The 20584-nt window shown below is 55.0% G+C and overlaps 6 protein-coding genes across 6 annotated transcripts; 3 read left to right on the top strand and 3 right to left on the bottom strand.

Moving 5' to 3' along the window:
- Positions 1 to 223: 223 nt before the first annotated feature.
- Positions 224 to 3415, bottom strand: DCS_06295 (putative glyoxal oxidase precursor; the record flags this gene model as incomplete). Its single annotated transcript, XM_040803586.1, has 4 exons — positions 224 to 2649; positions 2707 to 2843; positions 2899 to 3210; positions 3273 to 3415. The coding sequence occupies 4 exons, from the start codon at positions 3413 to 3415 to the stop codon at positions 224 to 226; spliced, it is 3018 nt and encodes a 1005-aa protein (XP_040653690.1).
- Positions 3416 to 7540: 4125 nt separating this feature from the next.
- Positions 7541 to 8062, top strand: DCS_06294 (uncharacterized protein; the record flags this gene model as incomplete). Its single annotated transcript, XM_040803585.1, has 1 exon — positions 7541 to 8062. The coding sequence occupies one exon, from the start codon at positions 7541 to 7543 to the stop codon at positions 8060 to 8062; it is 522 nt and encodes a 173-aa protein (XP_040653689.1).
- A 1337-nt stretch (positions 8063 to 9399) lies between these two features.
- DCS_06293 (NF-X1 type zinc finger family protein) lies at positions 9400 to 11055 on the top strand (the record flags this gene model as incomplete). The annotated part of the gene is made up of 4 exons (XM_040803584.1): positions 9400 to 9640; positions 9794 to 9936; positions 9986 to 10061; positions 10157 to 11055. The coding sequence occupies 4 exons, from the start codon at positions 9400 to 9402 to the stop codon at positions 11053 to 11055; spliced, it is 1359 nt and encodes a 452-aa protein (XP_040653688.1).
- A 692-nt stretch (positions 11056 to 11747) lies between these two features.
- DCS_06292 (uncharacterized protein) lies at positions 11748 to 13637 on the bottom strand (the record flags this gene model as incomplete). The annotated part of the gene is made up of 2 exons (XM_040803583.1): positions 11748 to 12439; positions 12494 to 13637. The coding sequence occupies 2 exons, from the start codon at positions 13635 to 13637 to the stop codon at positions 11748 to 11750; spliced, it is 1836 nt and encodes a 611-aa protein (XP_040653687.1).
- Positions 13638 to 15214: 1577 nt separating this feature from the next.
- DCS_06291 (TB2/DP1/HVA22-related protein) lies at positions 15215 to 15945 on the bottom strand (the record flags this gene model as incomplete). Its single annotated transcript, XM_040803582.1, has 4 exons — positions 15215 to 15338; positions 15395 to 15516; positions 15590 to 15805; positions 15886 to 15945. 4 exons carry the CDS (start codon positions 15943 to 15945, stop codon positions 15215 to 15217), a joined length of 522 nt encoding a protein of 173 aa, XP_040653686.1.
- A 1844-nt stretch (positions 15946 to 17789) lies between these two features.
- Positions 17790 to 20523, top strand: DCS_06290 (putative cephalosporin C regulator 1; the record flags this gene model as incomplete). The annotated part of the gene is made up of 4 exons (XM_040803581.1): positions 17790 to 17799; positions 17908 to 18550; positions 18641 to 18934; positions 19002 to 20523. The coding sequence occupies 4 exons, from the start codon at positions 17790 to 17792 to the stop codon at positions 20521 to 20523; spliced, it is 2469 nt and encodes an 822-aa protein (XP_040653685.1).
- Between the last annotated feature and the right edge of the window lie 61 nt (positions 20524 to 20584).

Here is a 20584-nt window from a genome sequence, read left to right as displayed (position 1 = left end):
ATTTGAAAAGGAGAAAAAAAAACTATAAATTACAAGGATATATGTCAATGCGAAATCCTTCCGACCTATTTAAATTACTCTTCCTTCTCTTCATCCCGAGTGTGTATTGACGCACCGATTGCTCGATTCGCTGGAACCGCCCCCCCCGCGCCAGTTCATTTCAATGTCAAGTCATAGCAGTCGTCAGAGGGTACAGTGCCATGCACGGCATGTCGTCTATAGTCTATATCCCAGGTGGAGTGAAACCGTTGCCCTTGGGCCAGTTGCCAACCCCGGCGGGGTCGCCACCGATTCGGACGAACCTACCAACGGCAGGGATGCCGTCGTTCAAGACAAAGAACTGATACCATCCGGGCGGAGCGATGTACTTTCCTGGTGGCGCCGTCACTGTGCAAGTCACACCGACGCAGGATATTTCGGGGAAAAGCGTGCGCGCCCCCATCGAGTTGCCATGAGTGCTCGACACGGAGCCAAGCAGCGACGCCGTGATCAGTCCTTTGCCTGCCGCGTTGCCCACCGTCAACGTCACCTTCTGTCCGTAGGACCAGTCTGTCGAGGACAAATTGAAAGTAGGGCGAGGCTTATTCTTGAGGAGATACGGCGGCGTAAATGTCTCGACCCGATACTCCTGAGGATTGATGCCATCCTGGGGATCGGAGCCCGAGACGAGGACGCGACCGTCGAGGAGGGTGATAGCCTCCGAGTGGTACATGCGAGCAACGGTCGTGTTGGCCATGACGGTGATGCGATGGCCAACCGCCTTGGAAGGATCGTACAGCAGCGCGTTGAGGTTCGGATTCTTGCCCAGGCCGAAGCCGGCGACTCCGTGGCGAGCGCCGTTCAGTATGAGGTAGGTGCCGTCGGGCAGAGGCGCGATGCAAGACATGACGCGCTGAGAGGGCATGCGCTCCAGAGTCCACTTCGGGTTGGGTGCATCGGGGTAGATGCTTACGCAGTTGTCCAGGGCGTTGGCGGGGCCTTCTGTCGAGCCACCGCAGATGAGGATGCCGAGAGGATCACGGTACGGCGCTCGCTGAGGGAGCAGAACGGCAGTCCCTTCGAGAGGGTAGGTGCGGCCACCCTTGGGGTCGTTTACAGCCCCGGGAATGTTGGGCAAGGTTTTGATGGTCGCGAAGGTGTTCTCATCCAAGATCCGGGCTTCGTTCCAGTAAGAGACGAATATCCCCCCCGAGGGAAGGACGCAAACGAAGGGGTATAGGTTGTTGGGATTGGTGCGCTGCAACCAATCCATGAAAAGCGGTTTCGTACCGGTTGGTGGCAGGATTTCCAGCGTCGGCACGGGGGCGCCGTTGGAGCCTTCCTCGCCGCCGATGACAAGTATCGAGCCGTTGGCCATGTTCATTGTGGAGGGATACCAGCGCCCATCCTGGAGTTTCAGCACGTTGACGTTCTCTTCCCAGTCATTCCTGCCCGGCACACCGGGGGACCCATCGGGTGTGTACATGCGAATGCCAAACGTTGATTCCCCAGACCAGCCACCCACTGTGAGCTGGCGGCCAGCCTTGTCTGGGAGAGTGACACCGCCGGAGCAGAAGATGTCAGTCTTGACATGCATGGTGCGCCATGCGGCCTTGAAGTTGTCGACCAAGGAAAGATCTAGCTCGTAGGCTCCTGTGGAATTGGGAGGACCGGTACCCCATTTCTCCAGGAACGTCACCTTACCGTTGATGGCTTGCGAGGTCACGAGAGGAATGCAGACACCGCCGATAAGAAAGTCGTAGGAGCCGGCTTCCGGGGTGCCCATTTCGGGAAATGACCATGAGTAGAACGGATCGCCTTTCCAGAAATACGTCGTCAGCCGACTCCCGCCGCCGCAGAGAGCGGAGGCATTTCCCGAGCAGGGAATGTTGCACTCCTTGTCGCTGACCTTTTCGGCTCCGGCCGTCTTGATGTTGGCCGGGTCGCCGCAGTAGCATTCCCTCCCGTACTCGAGGCCAGCGGCCATATAGCCAAAGTCGCCGCACTTCTTAACACACGCCTCGGGGGTCATGTCGTTGTTGTTGAAGATGTTTTGCCAAAAAAAGGTCCGTTTTTGGTTGATGTTGTCCTGGAAGCATCCCTGATACGCCCAATCGCTGACATTGGGGACGATCTGCGGCGGACCGACGACCTGGGGTTGACCCATGGACATGATGCTCATCCGGCCGGGACCACCGCACTTCTGCTTGGCGTCACCGCCACAGGAGGTGCTGCACTCAGACTCGGACTTGGCCTTGACGCCGTTGTTAATGATTTGCTTGCCACAGAAGCACTGTGTGAAGTATTCGGCACCGGCAATGGTATATCCTTGATCAGCACAAGTCTTGACACAGGATTGAAGGGTTCGCTTCGGATCGTTGGGTGTCTGGTAGCTGAGGATACGGCCGTTGGCTCCATCGACCCAGCAGCCGTAGTATGACCATCCCGGAGGGAAGCCAGTCTGCTCAGGGGGAGTCTCTGTCGTGGAAGGTTCAACACTGGACGTGGTGGAACTGGTGCCGGGATCAATTCCACCTCCACCTCCCAATCTGTAGCTGTACATGGATAGGCGACCGGCGCCGCCACAATACTCGGAGCTGTTGCCGTTGCAAGGCATGTTGCAGCCGCTGTTGGTTGGCTTTCCGCCATTGGCGATGGTGTTGCCGCAGTCTTTCAGGTCACTCGTTAGTGCGCCGCTTCGACTCTGCTGGTCAGGTCATCACCTACAACACTCGCCTCCGTATTCGACACCGGCGATGACGTAGCCGGATGCTTTGCATGCTGCCGTGCACTTGGACACCGTCATCTGGGCGCCAGGTACTGCATTAATTCCTTGCGCCAACGCTCGGCCCGTAGTCCCTTCGCTGAGCCAGCCGGTCAGTCGCACGATTCTCAGGAAATTACCGGGGTACAGCATACGAGTAACAGCCAATCGAGGCCCAGCCATCGGCTCCGGGGTTCACCGTCGGGACCTTGACTTGGCTCGAATAATACAAGGTGAGTCGATCAGGTCCACCGCAAGGCTGGGTTGAGTTCCCGCCACACGATGTGCTGCAGTCACCATCGGCAGCCTTGATGCCGCCGGTGGCGAGCTTTTGGCCGCAGAAACATTGACTGTGGTACTCTGTTCCTGCATAAGGGAATCCTTTCCCAAAACAATACTGGACGCATTCTTCATTCGTCATCTTCACGTCCACCGTGCCAGCCTGGTCAATCGTTCGGCCAACGTCCCTGTTTGTCGGTCAGTCTCCATGAGTCTTCGGCGTCAGGTGAAAGAGAAAGTAGAAACGTACACGAAACAACCCTGATATTTCCAGCCATTGCCGAAGCCAGCTGGCGCTACCAGGTCACGCTTCTGTAGAGCAGCTGCGTGAGGGTGGGCGAAGGCAGAGAACAGGGTAACAAGGGAGGCGCAGGAGATATGAGACCGCTTCATGGTTGCGGAATATCGCGCCAGGGACGCGGCAGCACAACAACGGGACGCTTCAGGGGCGTACGAAGCTCCGATCCAGGGTTGAATATACACTAGGTAGAAGTGTCGAGGTGAAGGGGGTTCATGAGAGCATCGCGGGTATGACGTCCATATATTTGGTCCTCGCTCAAGCCCATTTGTGACTAGGAGCCCTGCCGACAATACGACGAGAGAGGTTACGGAGTTGTCCGTGGGAAGGGAAGATGAGCCGGGGACATGCCATTAGTGGAGAGCGCAAGGAAGGGCTGATGCTCGTCTGATGGTAGGTAGGTTGCATCCCAGAGAGCTCGAGCGTGGCATGATGCGAAAAACGGGTAAGCAGGAAAGCCGACGAGTTGCCCAAATGGGTTGTTCAGGGCCACCGGTAGACCTCAGCTAGGGTTCCAGGCCCAGAGTCAATAATGACAACGATAATGACACAGGTTGAAGTGCAAACAGTAGTTGATCCGCGAGCGCCAAGTGTTGTCGATGCAGCACCTGTACGTGAAGTGCACGAACATGTACATGTAGACCTTCTCGTACATGTAGGCGTACACACAGACGACTGATGAGGAAAAGACCAGGGTTCTCTTGTGGTACGCGTACAGCGTAGCATCGCGTGCGGAGCTGGAGGCGGCCCTATGCAGCTCGATGCAGGCAGCGTGGGCACGGCGGGAATACGAGGAAGACTAGCGATAATTGGGGAGGCCTTGAGAAAACGGGAATCCCATTCCCTCCTGCGATGATTAGTACGAGTACCTACAGGTTCCTGTACATGTATGATCGATTACTCCGTCGCGCCGGAGGGATTCCTGCCGTTTCAATTGCGTAAGTAATTTGATTCAGGCCGGTGCTGCTATCGCTGGAGAGCTTCATTCCCCATCGGAGTAAGAGGCCGGTCGATGTGAGCGGAGCATGTGTACGGGGCGGATTATTTGACGTGGCATAATCTCCGCGTCGCCCGGGCTACAACTTGCGTCAGCCTGCTCGACCTGTCGTACTTGACGACTCCGGAGTATCCTGAGACCTGGTGTTGCACCTCGCGCTCGCGGCTTGATACTGAATTTCACTGACCGGATGGGAGGCGAGGCGAGGCGAGAGATTACATGCGCCCTAACAGCGTTCTTGTGACGAGAGCATGAACTGTTTCGTACAACCGGGAGGGATGACGATGACGAAGACGAAGACAAAGCAGGTAGACTCGTCATTTGCTTTTGCCATTTCTCGGATCCTTGTCCATGTCGATATCAACTCATGACCTTTTGCTCAACGGATTTGGCTTGCATGAGGTGTCAAGTAGGGAGTAGTAGTAGGGTGTCTACCCGTAATACGGAGTGCGAGTGGGTGTGAGCAAACGGGGTCCTCCATGACGCCCCATCCAATGCAGACTTTCGAGCGGTAGAAAGATGGGTTTCCAGAACGCGAATTTGCTGCGATCGAGCATCGTGGAGCCGAAAGTGCCCCACCCTCGCTCTGCAGCGGGAAAAGCATCTCGTTATCGCCCTGGCGGTGATTCCAGAACCATCTGACATCTGAAAGTTCGTCGAACGAGCAGAAAGATTCGGTGGGTTCGCAATGTTCATTGACCACTAGGATAGGAGGCTGCCAGTTATGCCGGGGTGTGGCAGTCATTGTCAGCACGCATAGATCTGGCCCAAGAGCAACTATCCTTTGGCATGGCCAGCATGAAAGGAAAGGTGAGAATGGATGTTGACAAGCAAGTTCGCCGTGAAAGGTTGTGCGGATGTGGATGAGGGTCAACTGAGACAGAAGGTGAAGCCTCTCCGCGCGGCGCCTTCCGAAAGCACTTTCAGCTGCGGATCCTCAGGCTACAATACAAATCCATGCCATCCACCAGGACCAATGACACCACAGTGACGCACCAACCAGGGAAAACGATCACCTTCTCGCAATAGGACGTATAATCAATACAAAAGCTCTCGCCCAAATCAAGGCTGAACATGATGGGCACGATCTACTAGTAACGATTCTATAATTACACGAAACCCGTACCTACTCATACATGTGCACTTGCATACATACATCAATTTAAGTGCAGCCTCAGCTTAATGCAACGTCAAAGGTCCAGCTCGTAAATTGAGCTCGTCGCGTCAGGTCAATCAATAGTCGACGATCCCGATGACGTACATGCTGACACGACACTGGCCTTGAGAGGTGAAAATGTCAATGTGACATTATCAGTGTTCATCCAGCCGACATGGGATTCATTCACGTATGGACCTTGTCAACTGGGCAACCTGACTTCCTTGGTATTGGTGGCTGCCTGTTGTGCGATGTTGCACGTCCTCTCGTAGTTCGGGCTGTGGAGTAACGTCTGGTTGCTTTCATACAAAGTGCCTTTTTGTCTCGTATGTCGCAATTACCCATTCTTCGCGGACCGGCTTTCCTTCCACGAGATCTGCCCTGGGAATCGATTACAAACCCCATCGCTTCTTATTGGAGACCACTTTGATGTGTATTTGAGCCGGTTGGTGGTCAGACGCCGACGCGATCATGTAGACCATTCGCGACCCAAATCAACAGGCAAGCGAGGCAACGTACACAAGCTGACATGAACAATCCACCCTACGTTTAAACATACGACCTATTCCAGGTGTGGGATTCCCATCAAACGAGACAGTCAGTCAGGCAGGCAGGCAGTAAGGCAGCTTTATCCTGGACCTTTTCTGCCCCCAAGTCATGGCAGGCTGCAGCCGTTTCTTTCTAATTTTGGCAATTTGCTCAGTTGCCTCCGGAACTTGCTGGTACTAACCTTGCCATAAGGCATCGGAGCTGCCTTTCGCCTCCAGGTACGTGAAATAGTATGCATTAGGCCTGCCGATGTGCCTGCATGTCGAATGGGACTGGTACGAAGGTTAGTAGTTATTGCTACTACGCCATGGTAGGTAGGAGTCACCCAGCCGCTTGTACCCGTCAAGGAATTCGAATCGATACCGAAATAGCCCGCAGTCCGCAGCTAAATGCACTGATCTCCCATGCTGCTGCATGTGCATGCGCGCGCACGGAAGTACCATCACGCGATCAGCAAATCGGGAGCTAGCTGCCGCATACCCGATAATTCCGTCTGTCCTGCCATCGTCACCTGCACCCTCTCACATGCGACACTCCACGGCTACCAAGCTCCCAGCCTAGTAGAAATGGACTTAAATGCACTTGAACGAGAGCTCCGTCCAGACCGTGCGCGCTGTTTGCTTCATCCAACATATTCGAGAGTCCAGGCATGAAAGATTGATTCACTCAATGTGCTACCCTACCAGTGTGGCTGAAATGCACATCTATTCAAGAACAAGAGTACAAATGTAACTACCTGCCTAGGCACGCACCGAATGGAGAATATGCATCAGCAGTATGACTCCGTCTGCTCGATCTTGGAATGACTGATGGATCGCATCTCGTACCCAAGGGACGGCCTGTTGCTTGACATTGGCCTTGCGGTAATATTGGTTGATCGCAACTGCCTGACTCAGCGGCTGAGAAATGGCGATGACTCACAATGTGTACCCGAGCCCCTGCCGTAACCGCAATGGTAACTGTAACAGCTGACTACTAGGTACCTAGTAGTGTTGTTGCGTAAGTAGTAATAATTACCTACCTAGTAGTAGCTAGCAGTAAGGACGGGGAGGCCTGTGCTGGTATGCGGTGCAGTTGCAAGTACAGTAACTAATTAGTCGTCGGTACGTGGACTTACTTACCCCCTTAGGCCCTTAGGTCCTTAGTATCTGGGTACTAGGTACCTAAGTGAGTGTACTATGACTTAACAACTTCGATGGACGGCTCAGCTCCACCACCTCCAGGTTTGGCCACCGATTAATATTATTAACTTGCCTTTCTCCATACTTAATTATCGACAACGAACGGCGTAACTACTGCTGCAACGAACCTTTTTTATATAATCGCCTTTCTATTCTACCCTGACACCGCCATCACCAAAATAACCCCCTCCTTACATTCGCCACCTTTATCTGTCGAAACAAGCTCGCTTTGCTTACAGCACCCTGTTCTGGGCCATCCATTGACGCAACACCATCGCCATACACGCCAAGCCAAGCTGGCAGCGTCGTCATTTCATACCCTCGATCAAGCCAGGGTATGCCCGACACCGAGGGCCCTGTGGACAGGACTCAGTCCCAACGACAGCGCAGAGGCGGATACAATGTTCGTCGCAGAGGGCGCGGCGGCAATGCCCTTGCCCGCGTAGACGGCCCCGATTCTGGCACCAGAAATGTCGCAGCCCAGAACGACGTCCCACAACTCTCGTCGCAACCATCGTCGCAACCCGAGTCACAGTTATCATCCTCGAGAGGGTCTCAGTCAACGGCGAATGAAGCAGGCAGAAGGCCTCGAGGAAGAAACAATCGCGGTGGACGACGACACAGGCCAGACGACAGCAATCCTTCCCGTCGGGGCACACCCGGGCCAGCTACCTCTCGAGCATTTGGCGGCCATCTTACTGGGGCAGATGTCGAGGAGCCGTCTGCGACTTCCTTGAGCGCCGATGCGCCAGCATTTGTCCCCGGTCGACCAGTTACCAGCAGGAGGCATGTGCTGCTCCGTTGTCCTTGGCCTGTTCGGCCACCTCCGTGCTCATCCTTGCTGACCCCGATGATGTAGGAAACCCCAGAGACCGGCGACTGGCAGTGCTGCGGTTCAGGAGCGGCCGCCCAAAGCCAAGCTTCCAAAGTCCACTGCTTCTGATTTGGGTACAAGAATTCACGATGATATCAGCAACTACAACTATGAATGCACCATATGCACCGACGATGTTCTGCGGAGATCGCACATATGGTCCTGCACCGTTTGCTGGACTGTTGTTCATCTCAAATGTGCCAAGCGCTGGCACGACAACCAAAAGAGCCAGAAAAATGGCTTGCAGTCGTCAGAGCCCCTTCCTGAGTTCTCCTGGCGTTGCCCTGGTTGCAACTCGAAGCTGCTGGATGACCCGGGATCCTACCACTGCTGGTGTGGCAAGGAGTTCAACCCGCCACCTGCTAGCACGGCCCTGCCACCGCATTCGTGTGGGCAGACATGCGCAAAGCAAAGACCTACGTGCCCACACCCGTGTGCCCTCCAGTGCCATGCAGGACCTTGTCCACCATGCGACCTGACTGGGCCGGCCCAACCTTGCTTCTGCGGTAAAGAGACGTCCCGAAAGCTCTGCCGTGAAACTGACTACCAGAACGGCTGGAGTTGTCAAGAGACCTGCGGGGACTTATTACCCTGTGGTGAACATTTTTGTCCCCGGCCTTGCCACTCTGGCCTGTGTGGCGACTGTGAAGCACAGGTCGCCGCAAGGTGCTATTGTGGACGCGTCGAACAGCGGATACCCTGCAACGAAAGAGGCGAGCTTGAGCATTGTTATGGCCTCGTCGACGCCTCGTACTTTGACGGGTCATTTGAGTGCGATGAATCCTGCGAAAGAAAATTCGATTGCGGCATTCACAAGTGCCAGAAGCCTTGTCATGCCCAAGATGAGCTACCGTCGCACTGTCCATTCGCTCCAGATGCAGTCACTCACTGCCTTTGTGGGAAGACCCCGCTGGACGAACTCTTGAACGAGCCTCGAAAGTCCTGCGAGGACCTCATTCCTCACTGCGAGCGGACCTGTGATAAGCCTCTTCCTTGTGGGCATTCATGCAAAACTACATGCCATGCTGGCGAATGCGGATCCTGCAACGAGACCATCGACATCGATTGCAGATGCGGCAGGACGACAACCAGGTCAGTTTGTCATCAAGGGGATGTCCAACGCCCGCTGTGCATGAGGAACTGCCAAGCGATCCTGAGCTGTGGACGCCACAAATGTGGTGATCACTGTTGCCCAGGGGAAAAGAAAGCAGCAGAGAGGCAGGCGGCGAGGAGAAAGAACCGGCCCGCGGTAGATGTCAACTCCATCGAGCCTGAACACATCTGCATCCGGACTTGTGGAAGACCGCTGAAATGCGGTAGCCATGACTGTCAACAGATTTGCCATCGAGGCCAATGCGAAAGCTGTCCAGAAGCAGTCTTCCACGAAATCAGTTGCAACTGCGGTCGAACAGTTCTTCAGCCTCCCCAGCCTTGCGGCACGAGGTCTCCCGACTGCCGGTTCAACTGCCAGAGACGGCCCAGCTGTGGGCATCCTCCTGTCGACCACCACTGCCATCCGGATGATACGGCCTGTCCCAAATGTCCTTTCTTGGTTGCTAAACTGTGCGCCTGCGGCAAGGAAAAGCTCAATAGCCAACCCTGCCACCTTCAGGAGGCTTATTGTGGACGACCCTGCGGAAAGAAGCTGAAGTGTGGGCAAGTAGCGCCGAGGCCAAGCTTTGGCACAAGACCAAGTGCTGATGCTGCTTTCACTAGACTGCACACTTGCAGAAAGCTTTGCCACACCCCTGGCGATTGTGAAGATGCTCGCCAGACGGACGACTGTTGCGAGCAAACCTGCGGCAAGACCAAGCTGTTCTGTGAGCATCCGTGCCAAAACACCTGCCATGGACATACTCGTACGTCACCAGCCTGCAATCTTGCTTACAAGTAGCTCACCAGCCGTAGACTGCAACGAATCTGCCAGTTGCACGTCGAAAACCACTGTCAGCTGTCCATGTGGCGTGCGTCAGCAGGAAGTCAGGTGCGTCGCGAGTAGCGCGAACCCAACACCGCCGAGACCAGAAATAAAATGTGATGATGAATGCCTCCGTCTGGAACGCAACCGTCGTCTTGCAGCGGCACTCAACATCGACCCCTCATCCCGAACCAATGACCATATCCCATACTCCGACATCACCCTCAGACTCTTCAGGGAGAACCTTACGTGGGCCGAGACACAGGAGCGAGAGTTCCGGGTGTTTGCAAAGAGCCCAAACGAAGTCAGGATGAGGTACAAGCCGATGACATCAATCTACCGCCAGTTTCTGCACGTCCTGGCAGAGGACTACGGGTTGGAGAGCCAGAGCGAAGATGTTGAGCCCTATCGCTACGTCATTGTCTCCAAGGGGCAGCGGTTTGTGTCTGCACCTAGCAAAACGCTGGCGCAATGTGTCGCCATCAAGGACTCTCGGGCAGCTGAGGTTACTGCCGTGCCTGCTTCCAGACCACAGACACCTCGGTTTGCACCAGCCGCAGACCCATTTAACGGCTTTCTCCTTACGTCGCCTCGGTTTGGGCTCACGAGCGAAGATGTAGCTACTACCTTGGAGAATGACTTCAAGTCTCAACCCTCGTTGCGGTTCGCCATTAGCTTCCTTCCAACAGACGAAGTCCTTCTCCGGGCCAGCGCACACTATTCGGCCTTCCTATCTCCCCCAGCCATGGAGCAAGCCTTGGCCAAGCTCAAGCCTCGTCTTGCGAAGACGATTGGGCATCAAAGCCTCGCGGGAAACATTCTGCTTTGTCACGTGGATTCGAAAGAGCACGTTGCTCGGAGGGAGGATTTAGCCAGGAATGATGCTTCGGGATGGAGTGCTGTCGCAGGACGAGCAGCAGCCAAGTCGGACACGTCCACGCCAACGGATGATCCAACAGCCAAGGGCACAGGGCGGAAGCTCCTCGGTCTGCGCTGGAAGAAGATGGAGCAGGAGAAAGGGAAGCCCTGGGACACGCTGGGCAGTGATGTGGAATGTTAAAATAGACAACGGTTGGCATCAGGCGAAAGCTGGCCCCCGAATGAATGACAACACGAGTAAGCAGATGGTGAAAAAATTGGGACGGCGGTCTCTCCATCCATCCGTAGTCATCATTACAAAACAAGCACTTTGGAATGAGTAAAATTGCTGCGTTCAATACATTTCGTTTAGCAGTGGGCCGAAGAGCATCCGTCGATCCCATTGTCTATTACTCCCCCAAAATGCCCTTGTTGCTCACCGTGTCTGAAGAAAAGCAGCGAGGGATGCACGCATGACTCTGCCGCGACTTGAACCCCCAGAAAAATTCATCCAAGTATGGCTCTCGCTCAGCATCGCTGTGTTTGTCTATCAAACTGTCCAGTCCCGCGTGATATCATGATGTCGGAATGAACTGCAATAACATGCCCGCGATTGTTTCCTTCCCCTTGGCTCCGCAAATGGCACTTGTGTGACGATCAGTCGCTCTCGCGGCGAATGGGAACCGTAAGCCGGCCTGTATAATGGCGAACTTGAGCTCTCTGAAGAGTAAAAATGGGCCATGGCCCTGACGCCCTTTTCTCCAAATGCAACGAACCATCGAGTGAGTATCTGTCACGAGAGCGACAGTTAGGATGGTTAGCTACCACATGCTCGATGGTGTATGCGGATGACCACTGGTCCAGTTATGTTTGCGTGTGTAACGTAACGTCTTGTCACGCCAATAAGAGCATGGCGGCCAGCGACAACCCGCCGGTGAGAAACATACGGCTGGGCGGCTTCATGCCGGCCAGACTTGTCGGCGTTCGTGCCTCGCCCGGATAGTTGCATGCCACAGTCGAACCGTTCCTAGTCCGTCGACCATAGCTGTATTCGAAGGCCACCATACCTGGTTCAGGGCATCCGAAGCCAATCTTGGCAGGGCAGTTTTGCACCACCTCATAGCAGATGTCATCGCAAGGTAGAACTTCCTTGTAAGGCCCCGGTTGAATCTCGTTGTCGATGAACGAGTTCCGCGACACCCTTGAATAAGGCAGAAGCTCCAGCGGTTGCCTCTCCTCATCCGGCAGCAGGGTCCCGTTGGGAAAGGCCTGGGCGGCGTTCCGCACGAGTCCATACGGGTTGTTGCTCCTGAAGTCCTCGCACCGCGGTATGCTTACGGTGCAGAGCCATTTTTTGTACGCCGCCATGCAGTCGCCGCATTTCCTGGCCAGGGAGTATCGTGATGTTCTGCCCGCTTCACATGGTATCTGCATCAGAACCTTTTCAAAGTTGGCGTACATCTTCTTTGCGTAGTCGTCATACGCTTTCGCCAACTCTGTGCTGTTGAACTTGGCGTCATTCCCCGCCACCGCGTACTGGATTTCGTCGCAGAACTCGAGGTCCGTCACCACCTTGCAGTTCGTTCCTATATGCTGTCAGAGGTCGCTATTTCAGTCCCACTAACTCACGCGTGACCCACCGGAGACTGTATGGAATTCAGTTGCTTTGAAGATGACGCTTCCAACGCCAGATACTCCACCATTTTGCCTCTTCTCTTTCGCCGTCGCGTTGGCCTTCTTCACGAGTATTCCATCGTAGGTCGAGCTGGCGTTGAGTGCGACGAAGTAAAACTGCTGCTTCGGAAACCCACCAGGACCCCTGAGAGTCAAAGCGGTGCGGACAGAGCCGCTCAACTTGCTGTTGCTGCGATAATCTGCCACAATCTGAGCTGTATGCTTCAGTCCGCAAACTGAATGCTTGAGACCATCGGTAGCATTCGAGTTCTTGTTGGTGACGAACAGTTCGTACGGGGGTTCCTGGCTCAAGATGCGCTGCACGTCGTCGATATTTTCCGTTAAGTTCCGTGTGACTAGCAGTGCGGATGTTGAATCGCTGTCCATCCACAAAAGCTCAGAAGTCGTTTGTTTCTCGAACCGATGAAAGTACCCGTCGAGGGAGGCGGCAACCTCGAAGTTGTACACTCCACGGAAGTCGGCCGAGACATTCGGCGCCGTGATTCCGATGTAGACTTCACCCGTCGCGTTTACTCCGTACATGACGGCGCCCTCTACGAATATCTTGCCTTCTCCTTCCTTCGGCGCTTTCGAAGAGTCTTTCGGGCATCCGGCAAGGCTGGAATTGGAGATGAAGAGCATCAGTTGCGGGGCCAGCGTCGGCTTGCTCGTCGTGTCCGACGAAGATGGTTGCAGACACGTGTTGGCCGATAGGTAAAGATGAACGCCGTCGCCATGGGCCTCCTCGCTTTTGTTGGTACTCCCCGAGGCTCCCATACTCGAGAGGGTATTCTTCTGAACGAGATAGCACGCGGTTGTGCCAGGGGAGAGATTCAGCGCTCTCGGCTTGTTCAACTCAAGGACGAAAACACCGTCCGGGACTTGCCCAGTGATGCTCCGGTCGAACAGGTCGAGTTCGGCATCGTAATGCGCTCCTGGCAGGATGTCGCCGAGTTCGTCGGCGGTAATGAGTGAGTGGTAGGGGTCGAGGGCGGGCAGCTCGGCGGCAAAGGCGACGTGAGGCGAGAAGAGGAGCAGGTAGAGAGCCAGAATGAACAGCGAGGCCGCGAGCGAGGCTGCGAGCCGCGATTGCAGGGGACTCAGTTGCATGCTGGGCGTATGCCCAGCAAGGGCAATCGATTGTATGGCTGTTCGACCTGGCTCCTGACGGGCGGGCAGCCCTGATGCACAGTTCAGCTCGGTGCCGCGGGCCTATGCTCGATGCTCAACCCGTTGACGGTCGCGCGCTATCATGTTGATTGAATGGTTGTCGGCCTTTCGTCTTGAGCACGGCAACTAGGAATTACGTGCTGGTGGTTGTTGATGTGAACTGTTTGAGGAAAGGACCGGCGTTCATCACGGCAGATGGCAAGTCGCAAAGTTGGTTGAGCGCGGTGATACAGATAATGTACTCGCGTAAGTACAGATGAATGGCAGGTAATACGAAGTACATGTACGGAGTACATGTACTGTGGTTGTACTTGGAGTTGTGCCATTAGAGTTAGCGCTACTTGTACAGTAGGGGCAAGTACATGTGTATGTAAGTACTCCGTACTATCCTGCTGGAAAACCAAGTCACGTTGAACGCTATACCATTTTTGACGTGGCGCAGCCGTTGCGTCGATACTGAAAACTGCCCTGTAATAACCCATTCTGCAGCAAGAACTCCGTTCTGTACAACTATTCCTTACAGTTACTCGGGTCCCTGCGATCATGCATGTACTGTACAGTAAATGTAAGCACAATTACTCCGTACCTGCGCGAAAGAACCTGAGCAATCTAGAGACAACGACATGATTCATGATACTAACACAAAAGTCCCCCAGGACAGCCAAGGCCCTATATTCTGACATGTACGCGTAGGTGCATAAGCATATGTACATGTACTCAGTACTCTGTACACCACATGGTACGGATTACATGTATTAAGAGTAGTGTGTGCACTACACGAACAAGACATGTATTATGTTCTCCTGCTCTTGTCTTTATCAGGGAGGAGACGATCGGATCAAGGGGCCTTACCCCTGAAGTCTCTGACCCACCAGAGGTTAACCACCACATACAGTATACATGTACTGCACTTGCTGCAAGTACGTTGTAAGCACTGGGAGGAAGCAACTGAAATGACCATTGCCCAATACCGTACTCCGTACAATTGTAGAACTAAGCGCATGTAGGCACTTTACACGCACATGCAAGGATTGAGCGCACAGAAAATACCATTCAGCAAGTTACGCATGCAACAAAAAAAAACATCGGGCACGGGCTTGACGCGTCACACAACGTGTATCAGCACATGTAAATCAGCATATAGGTATGCATAGGACCTTCAGCCCCTTCGTTTCGCAATCCCCTTCTCTAGAGCGCAGAGTGAAACTGCTCTTCGCGGCTGGAACACCCAGAATGTTGCAATTTTGACACATGGAGGGATCATGTCAATTGTCCACTATCTGGCCATACAGGTAGTCCCGTTCCACAAATCGAGGCCGAAAACTAAAGTGATAAAATGCCGTCGCGGCGAGGAGTACGGAGCAGATCCAATATCATTCAAAGTCCTGGCTGTGGGTGCCTATCGATCGCTGTAGGGTTCATCATCACAACGACAACCCATGTCAAAGCCAACGCTCCCCTCGCTTGCACAGCGGGCACTGAGGTGCTGCGTCGGGAGCTGTCGCGGCGGACACCGATTACTCAGATTTGTCGGCACTACCAGCCTTGGAGCGCGCTCCAGCCGAAGGTGAGGGCGAGCCAGACTGGAAGTATCCGCTCAGGGTAGGGGCCAGGAAAGAATTGAAAACGATGTCGGCACCACTGAAGCAGTTTAGAGGCTGAGGATATACGAGGAATTGATCGTTGGGTTCACGTACCGGAACATGGGCAGCGACAGCCACAGGAGGAAGACAAACTTGAAGACATAGTAAAAGGGGAACCAGTAGACGATGTTGAAGAAGCTCTCAAGTACGGTAAAAAAGGCGAAGACGACCCAGTACTGCTCGCATGTTAGCATAGGTGCGCAAGAGATGCGGAGAGTGTGCCAGTTCGAACACAGCAAGGCAACGCACCGTCAACCACTGGGTGTCATCGTCCTTGCTCGTGGTGAACAGAGCATTGAGCGAGTAGTATCCAGGAAGGACGAAACCAGCAAAATTCGTGAGCAGCTGACCGCCGAGGTTGAAGATGATGAGGAAGAAGTAGAGGATGGCGATGCCGATGACGGCGTACGCCTTGGGGACGCCTGACGACTTCTCGAGGTTGTTCAGGGCAGGGTACTTGGACAGCTGTCGAAAGTCAAGTGAGTTAAAGGCTCCGACCTCGTGCTGTCTGGGATGGAAGAGGGCTAGGACTCTTGCCGACGAACCTCCTGATCAAGGGTGCTGAGAAATTGGTTCTGCGTCGGCTTCTGCTGTGGTGCGGACATGTTGGCGGTGCGCGGAAGCTCGGATGTGGATTTCAGTGGCGAAGCAAGCCGAAAAGGTGCTGATTGTATCACAGGCGTGGCTTCAAAGCTTCACTCGGCAATATTGGCTTAGATACAGCTGGGAGGGAAGGAGAAGGAATATGACGGGAGGTGTTGATGTTTGATGTGCGGCCTGTGCAATTGACGTGCAAGGTGATGAATGAATGAGGTAGGTGGCAAGTACTAGGTGATCAAACGGCGAGCTGGACATGTGGTTGCTGACATGTGTTCCCGTATCTCCCTTGCAGGTGGGGACAAAGATCGGCGCGGGGTTGTTAGGGTTTTAGTTCCTACATACGGAGAAGCGGAGAGAAATTACCAGAGCCTTAGCATCGGATATTCTGCGGCAACAAGTCACCGTATCACCTCCCCCGCAGAAGGTTCAAGATAGGCTTGCTTGGCTTGCTTGGCTCCCACTTTCGTGCCGTATGCAAGTACTTGAGCACTTCGTATGTAAGGGGGGCGATCGAGACCGTACCAACAGGTTTGTACAAGTACTTCTCTGTACACAAGTACAAGTATGACGGACATGAATACATGTACTCCGTACTCTGTGTTACTTGCCCCTGCGTAAGATGAACCAATTCCGTGCTTGCAAGTACTGCTTCATTACATACATGCAGGTAGGTTACTTGTTGGTGCAGGTACTTATGGCAACTTGTCGCCTAATGCGGATATCATGACATTTCGGTACGTACTCCAGCTACTCCGTACACCACAACTATTCGAACATGCTAGTGCCTCATAATGTTTGCGTTGAATGTTGCTTTTGTCGGATCTCTAGAACGTTGGCGGTGTGTCGTAGAAACGTCACCTCTGCGCTCATACATGTAACCCAGACGGGCAGATGGGCATATTTCAATACGGACGGACAAGACCTACGTTTTTCACCCGTCATAGGCAATGAAGACAAACTGTCCTGTGCGGAACATACCTACCAAGTGCCAAGGTAGGGAAGTATCTGCAAGTGCCATGTCCCATGAATTGTATTATACCTAGCAATTGGTATGTACATGTACAGTGAAAGTACACTCGTACAAGACGTATTGTAGAAATACATGTACCTTGAGTGAATACGGTGCCGCCTTATGTACTACGGCGGTGTAGGAGCAAGTTATTTACGGTCATGTACAGCTGTGAACGGCGGTGTTGTTCGTTTGGCCACTGGATGGATAAATGTTTGTTTTGCGCCGGTTCTGTTATGGTGTCCCGGAACTTGAAAGCCTTCCAGCAGAATTGCCCCGCATTTCCTCTCCTCGATGGATGACGGATGGTGGGAGAGACTGCTGGGGATCTGGAATTCCAGGTAATTAACCTTCGTTCGTGCTTACCTAAACCAACAAACAACAGAAGGGAAGAGAGAGGCATAACACAACAGCCCTTTTGTTTTGGCTTGTGTTTTGGTCCGGCTCAGCTGGTGGACCAATTGGAGGGTACGTACCAGTCCACCCCACCCCTTCCCCCTCCCAAGTCAGCTGCTCGCCAGCGCCGACCAGCCCCCGTGCTTTCCTTTTCACCTCCACTCTGCCGTTGGCCTCGCAACAGAAAATACCACAAACACAACAGGCCAGCAGCAGCAGGTCGACATCACCACTGCCCAGGACCAGGAAGCGCGCGCTCGACGGGATATATTGCGACAGAATCAATAGCGCTGCGTCGGCATCTCTCATCTTTGTGCTTTTGCTTCCGTCCCGTCCCGTCTTTCCTAACCAGGTGCTGTTTGTCGGACTCGTCTTGGCCACCAATGTTTGTTGTTCGGTAGTTCCCCAAGTTCGTACAGCGCCGATCACAACAGTGCCTTCAGCATGGAGCAAGGTTCGTTCCCCCGCACAGCTTGCCGCCGAGGGATGAAGAATAGAATCTGCCAATTGCAGATGGGTTGGGTACTTGCGTGAACCGCCATCTAATCATTTTCTCCTCTAGACAATCCCGCGGCGCGAGGTGCCGCCGCAGCCGCTGTTCAGGTCCAATCCAGGAAGCGACCCCAATCACGAGCGTCGACAACCTCCGTCCACAGCGCCGCCGCCCAGCCCAGCATGGAGCATTCTGCCTTTGCCGGCAACACGGCCATGTACGCGGGTCAATGGATACCTAACGATCACGGCCACGACAAGCCGATGAACTCGACCGCCCAGATGTCTCCCGAAGACATGATTCTCCAGGCCGCGACCCACATGCAGTCGGCCAACCACGATTTTCCCATGGACGGATCGATGCCAGCACCCATGGCCCATCATCATCACATCTCCTACCAACAACCGCCGCCGCAGCAGCACGTTGCGGCAAGACACCCGCTCCCGAACCACCAATACGGCGGAAATGCGAGCTTCACAGAGGGTGACAGCCAAATGCTCGATCGCGACGATGGTGACGATGGTGACTCCATTGCCGGCGCCGGCGGCGCTGCAAAGCATGCAACCCGGTCGAGCGCCAACAACGAACTCGAGATGAGGCACTTGTTCAGCGCAAACCGACATCGTCAGCTCGAAGATGTTGCCAGCGAGCTGCATGGTAACGAGCGGGGGCCCAACTCGGAACGCACCCGCCAGGTCTTTGCCATGCTATGGTTCGTCTCCTCCCTGCCTCTCGCCTTCGTCTTTGGACGGACCCGAACCCATGTTGTTTCGTCTGAACCTGCTGACACGGCGGCCTCCAGGATCAATTCTGTCTGCTCCAAGGGCAAGGGATCCGTCCCTCGAGGCCGCGTTTATGCCAACTACGCATCGCGTTGTGCCACCGAGAGGATCACCGTTCTCAACCCCGCTAGTTTCGGGAAGCTCGTTCGCGTTCTGTTCCCGGGACTCAAGACACGCCGGCTCGGTGTCCGCGGAGAGTCGAAATATCATTATGTCAACTTCGCACTGGTCGAGGACCAGGCGGATGCTCGTGACTCGCAGCCGCCTGCACCGCGTCCGCTACCCGAAGCCAAGAGCTTCCCGCCAAGTTTCAGGTACGTTTGGAACGGACGGTTCTGTCGAGCGACGAAGAAGGGCCTCGTCCTGATACGCATATGCTAGACCTCGATCCCAATCGAACGCGACGGCCACCCGCGGGCTCGTGCCTTCCGCCAAGTCGGTGACGCAGGCTCAGAAGAACAGTGGTCATCCCCCATCGACAGCCGGCACATGCCATGCCCTCTACAATCATCCCGAGATAGCAAGCTTCGAGACGATTCGATCGACGTCGACGAAGACGCCGTTGGAGCTTTCCTTTCCGTCGGCCGATGAGACGACGACGCAGCAGTCGGAGCCGGTCACGCTCCCGGCCATCGAGCCGTACCTACCGCCGGGGACGGATCCGGATGCCGCAAAGTCACTCTCGGCCCTGTATCGGTCTCACTGCACGTCCCTCATCGAATGCATCCGATACTGCCGAGAGAAGACGTTCTTTCATCTGTACACTTCCTTCCAGGGGACTCTGACGATGCCGGTGCAGAAGTTGTTTTGCAACGAGGCCTTGGCACCGTGGATAGAAGGATGCGACTACATCCTGTACCAACGAATGATGAGCATCATCGCGGCCCTGACGCTGCAGGTGGTCCCCAAGCAGGTTCTGGATACGCTCCGCAACATCTCGCAGCGGCTCGTGCCGCACATCCGTGAGGCGTTGCAGGGGCAACCGCAGCATGTCTACGCGGCCAAGGAAGCGCCGGCGGCCATCTTTGCCGGTTTGCTGGATCGCGCACTACGCGTCAACCTCACGGCGCACGCGGCAGCCAACATGCTGTCGAACCCGGCCAACCGTGACCAGATGTATGTCGACTGGATCACGCTGATCCGAGCGCGCAAGCTCGCCGAGTGTATACCGATCCAGGCGATGGATGACGTCGTCGACCTCCTGGTGACGGAGATCCGTGACCTGCTGGACCCCGCCAACGTCCCGTGGGAGGTGGAATGCTTGACGATTTATGGGGACGTCACATCACGAAACGGGCGACGGTCGGATGAGCACAGCAGCGGCCACTCGACGGGCCAGAACGTCCTCGACAGGTGGGTCGGCTTCCTCCAGAGCCTGCCTGAGAAGTTTCCGTACGCCTCCCACACCGATATCCTCTGGTGCGTCGAGAGGGTCGGCACGGCGGTGATGCGCGACCTCACGCTCGCCCAGGGGAAGAGCTTTGGCTCCTGGTGGGTGACGAAGACGTGGGTGGACGAGATGATCTGCTTTCTCGCGGCCCAAGGCGGCTTCATGAAGCAGAAGGCTCGACAGCCGAGCTCGAGCAGCCTGACGAATGCGAACCCGGAGGAAGCCATCAAGGAGACGACGAGCCGGCCCAACTCCCGATACAGCAGCGGCAGCGATGGCCTGAACTTGCCCAACGTCTCGCACTCGCAACCCGGACGAGCCCCTTTTCCTCCACCGCCAAGCGGCAACCAGGCGTCGATGGGCCTGAGCGGCGGTGATCCGCATGACGACAGCGGGATCGGCATCCGGACACCGGAAGAGGAGTTCCCCATGGACAAGTATACCTACACGGGCTCTGAGAACGTGGCCATGGCGGCGGCGGCGGAACTTTCGACGGTGGCGGCTGGCATCTGAGCCGTTCGCCGACCCGCACGGCGCATTCGCCGGCAACCGGCGCCCGACAATCAACGCTCGA

This window comes from Drechmeria coniospora, chromosome 03 (assembly GCF_001625195.1).
Source record: "Drechmeria coniospora strain ARSEF 6962 chromosome 03, whole genome shotgun sequence".
Taxonomy (NCBI): domain Eukaryota; kingdom Fungi; phylum Ascomycota; class Sordariomycetes; order Hypocreales; family Ophiocordycipitaceae; genus Drechmeria; species Drechmeria coniospora.
This window is presented reverse-complemented; position numbering and strand designations above follow the sequence as displayed.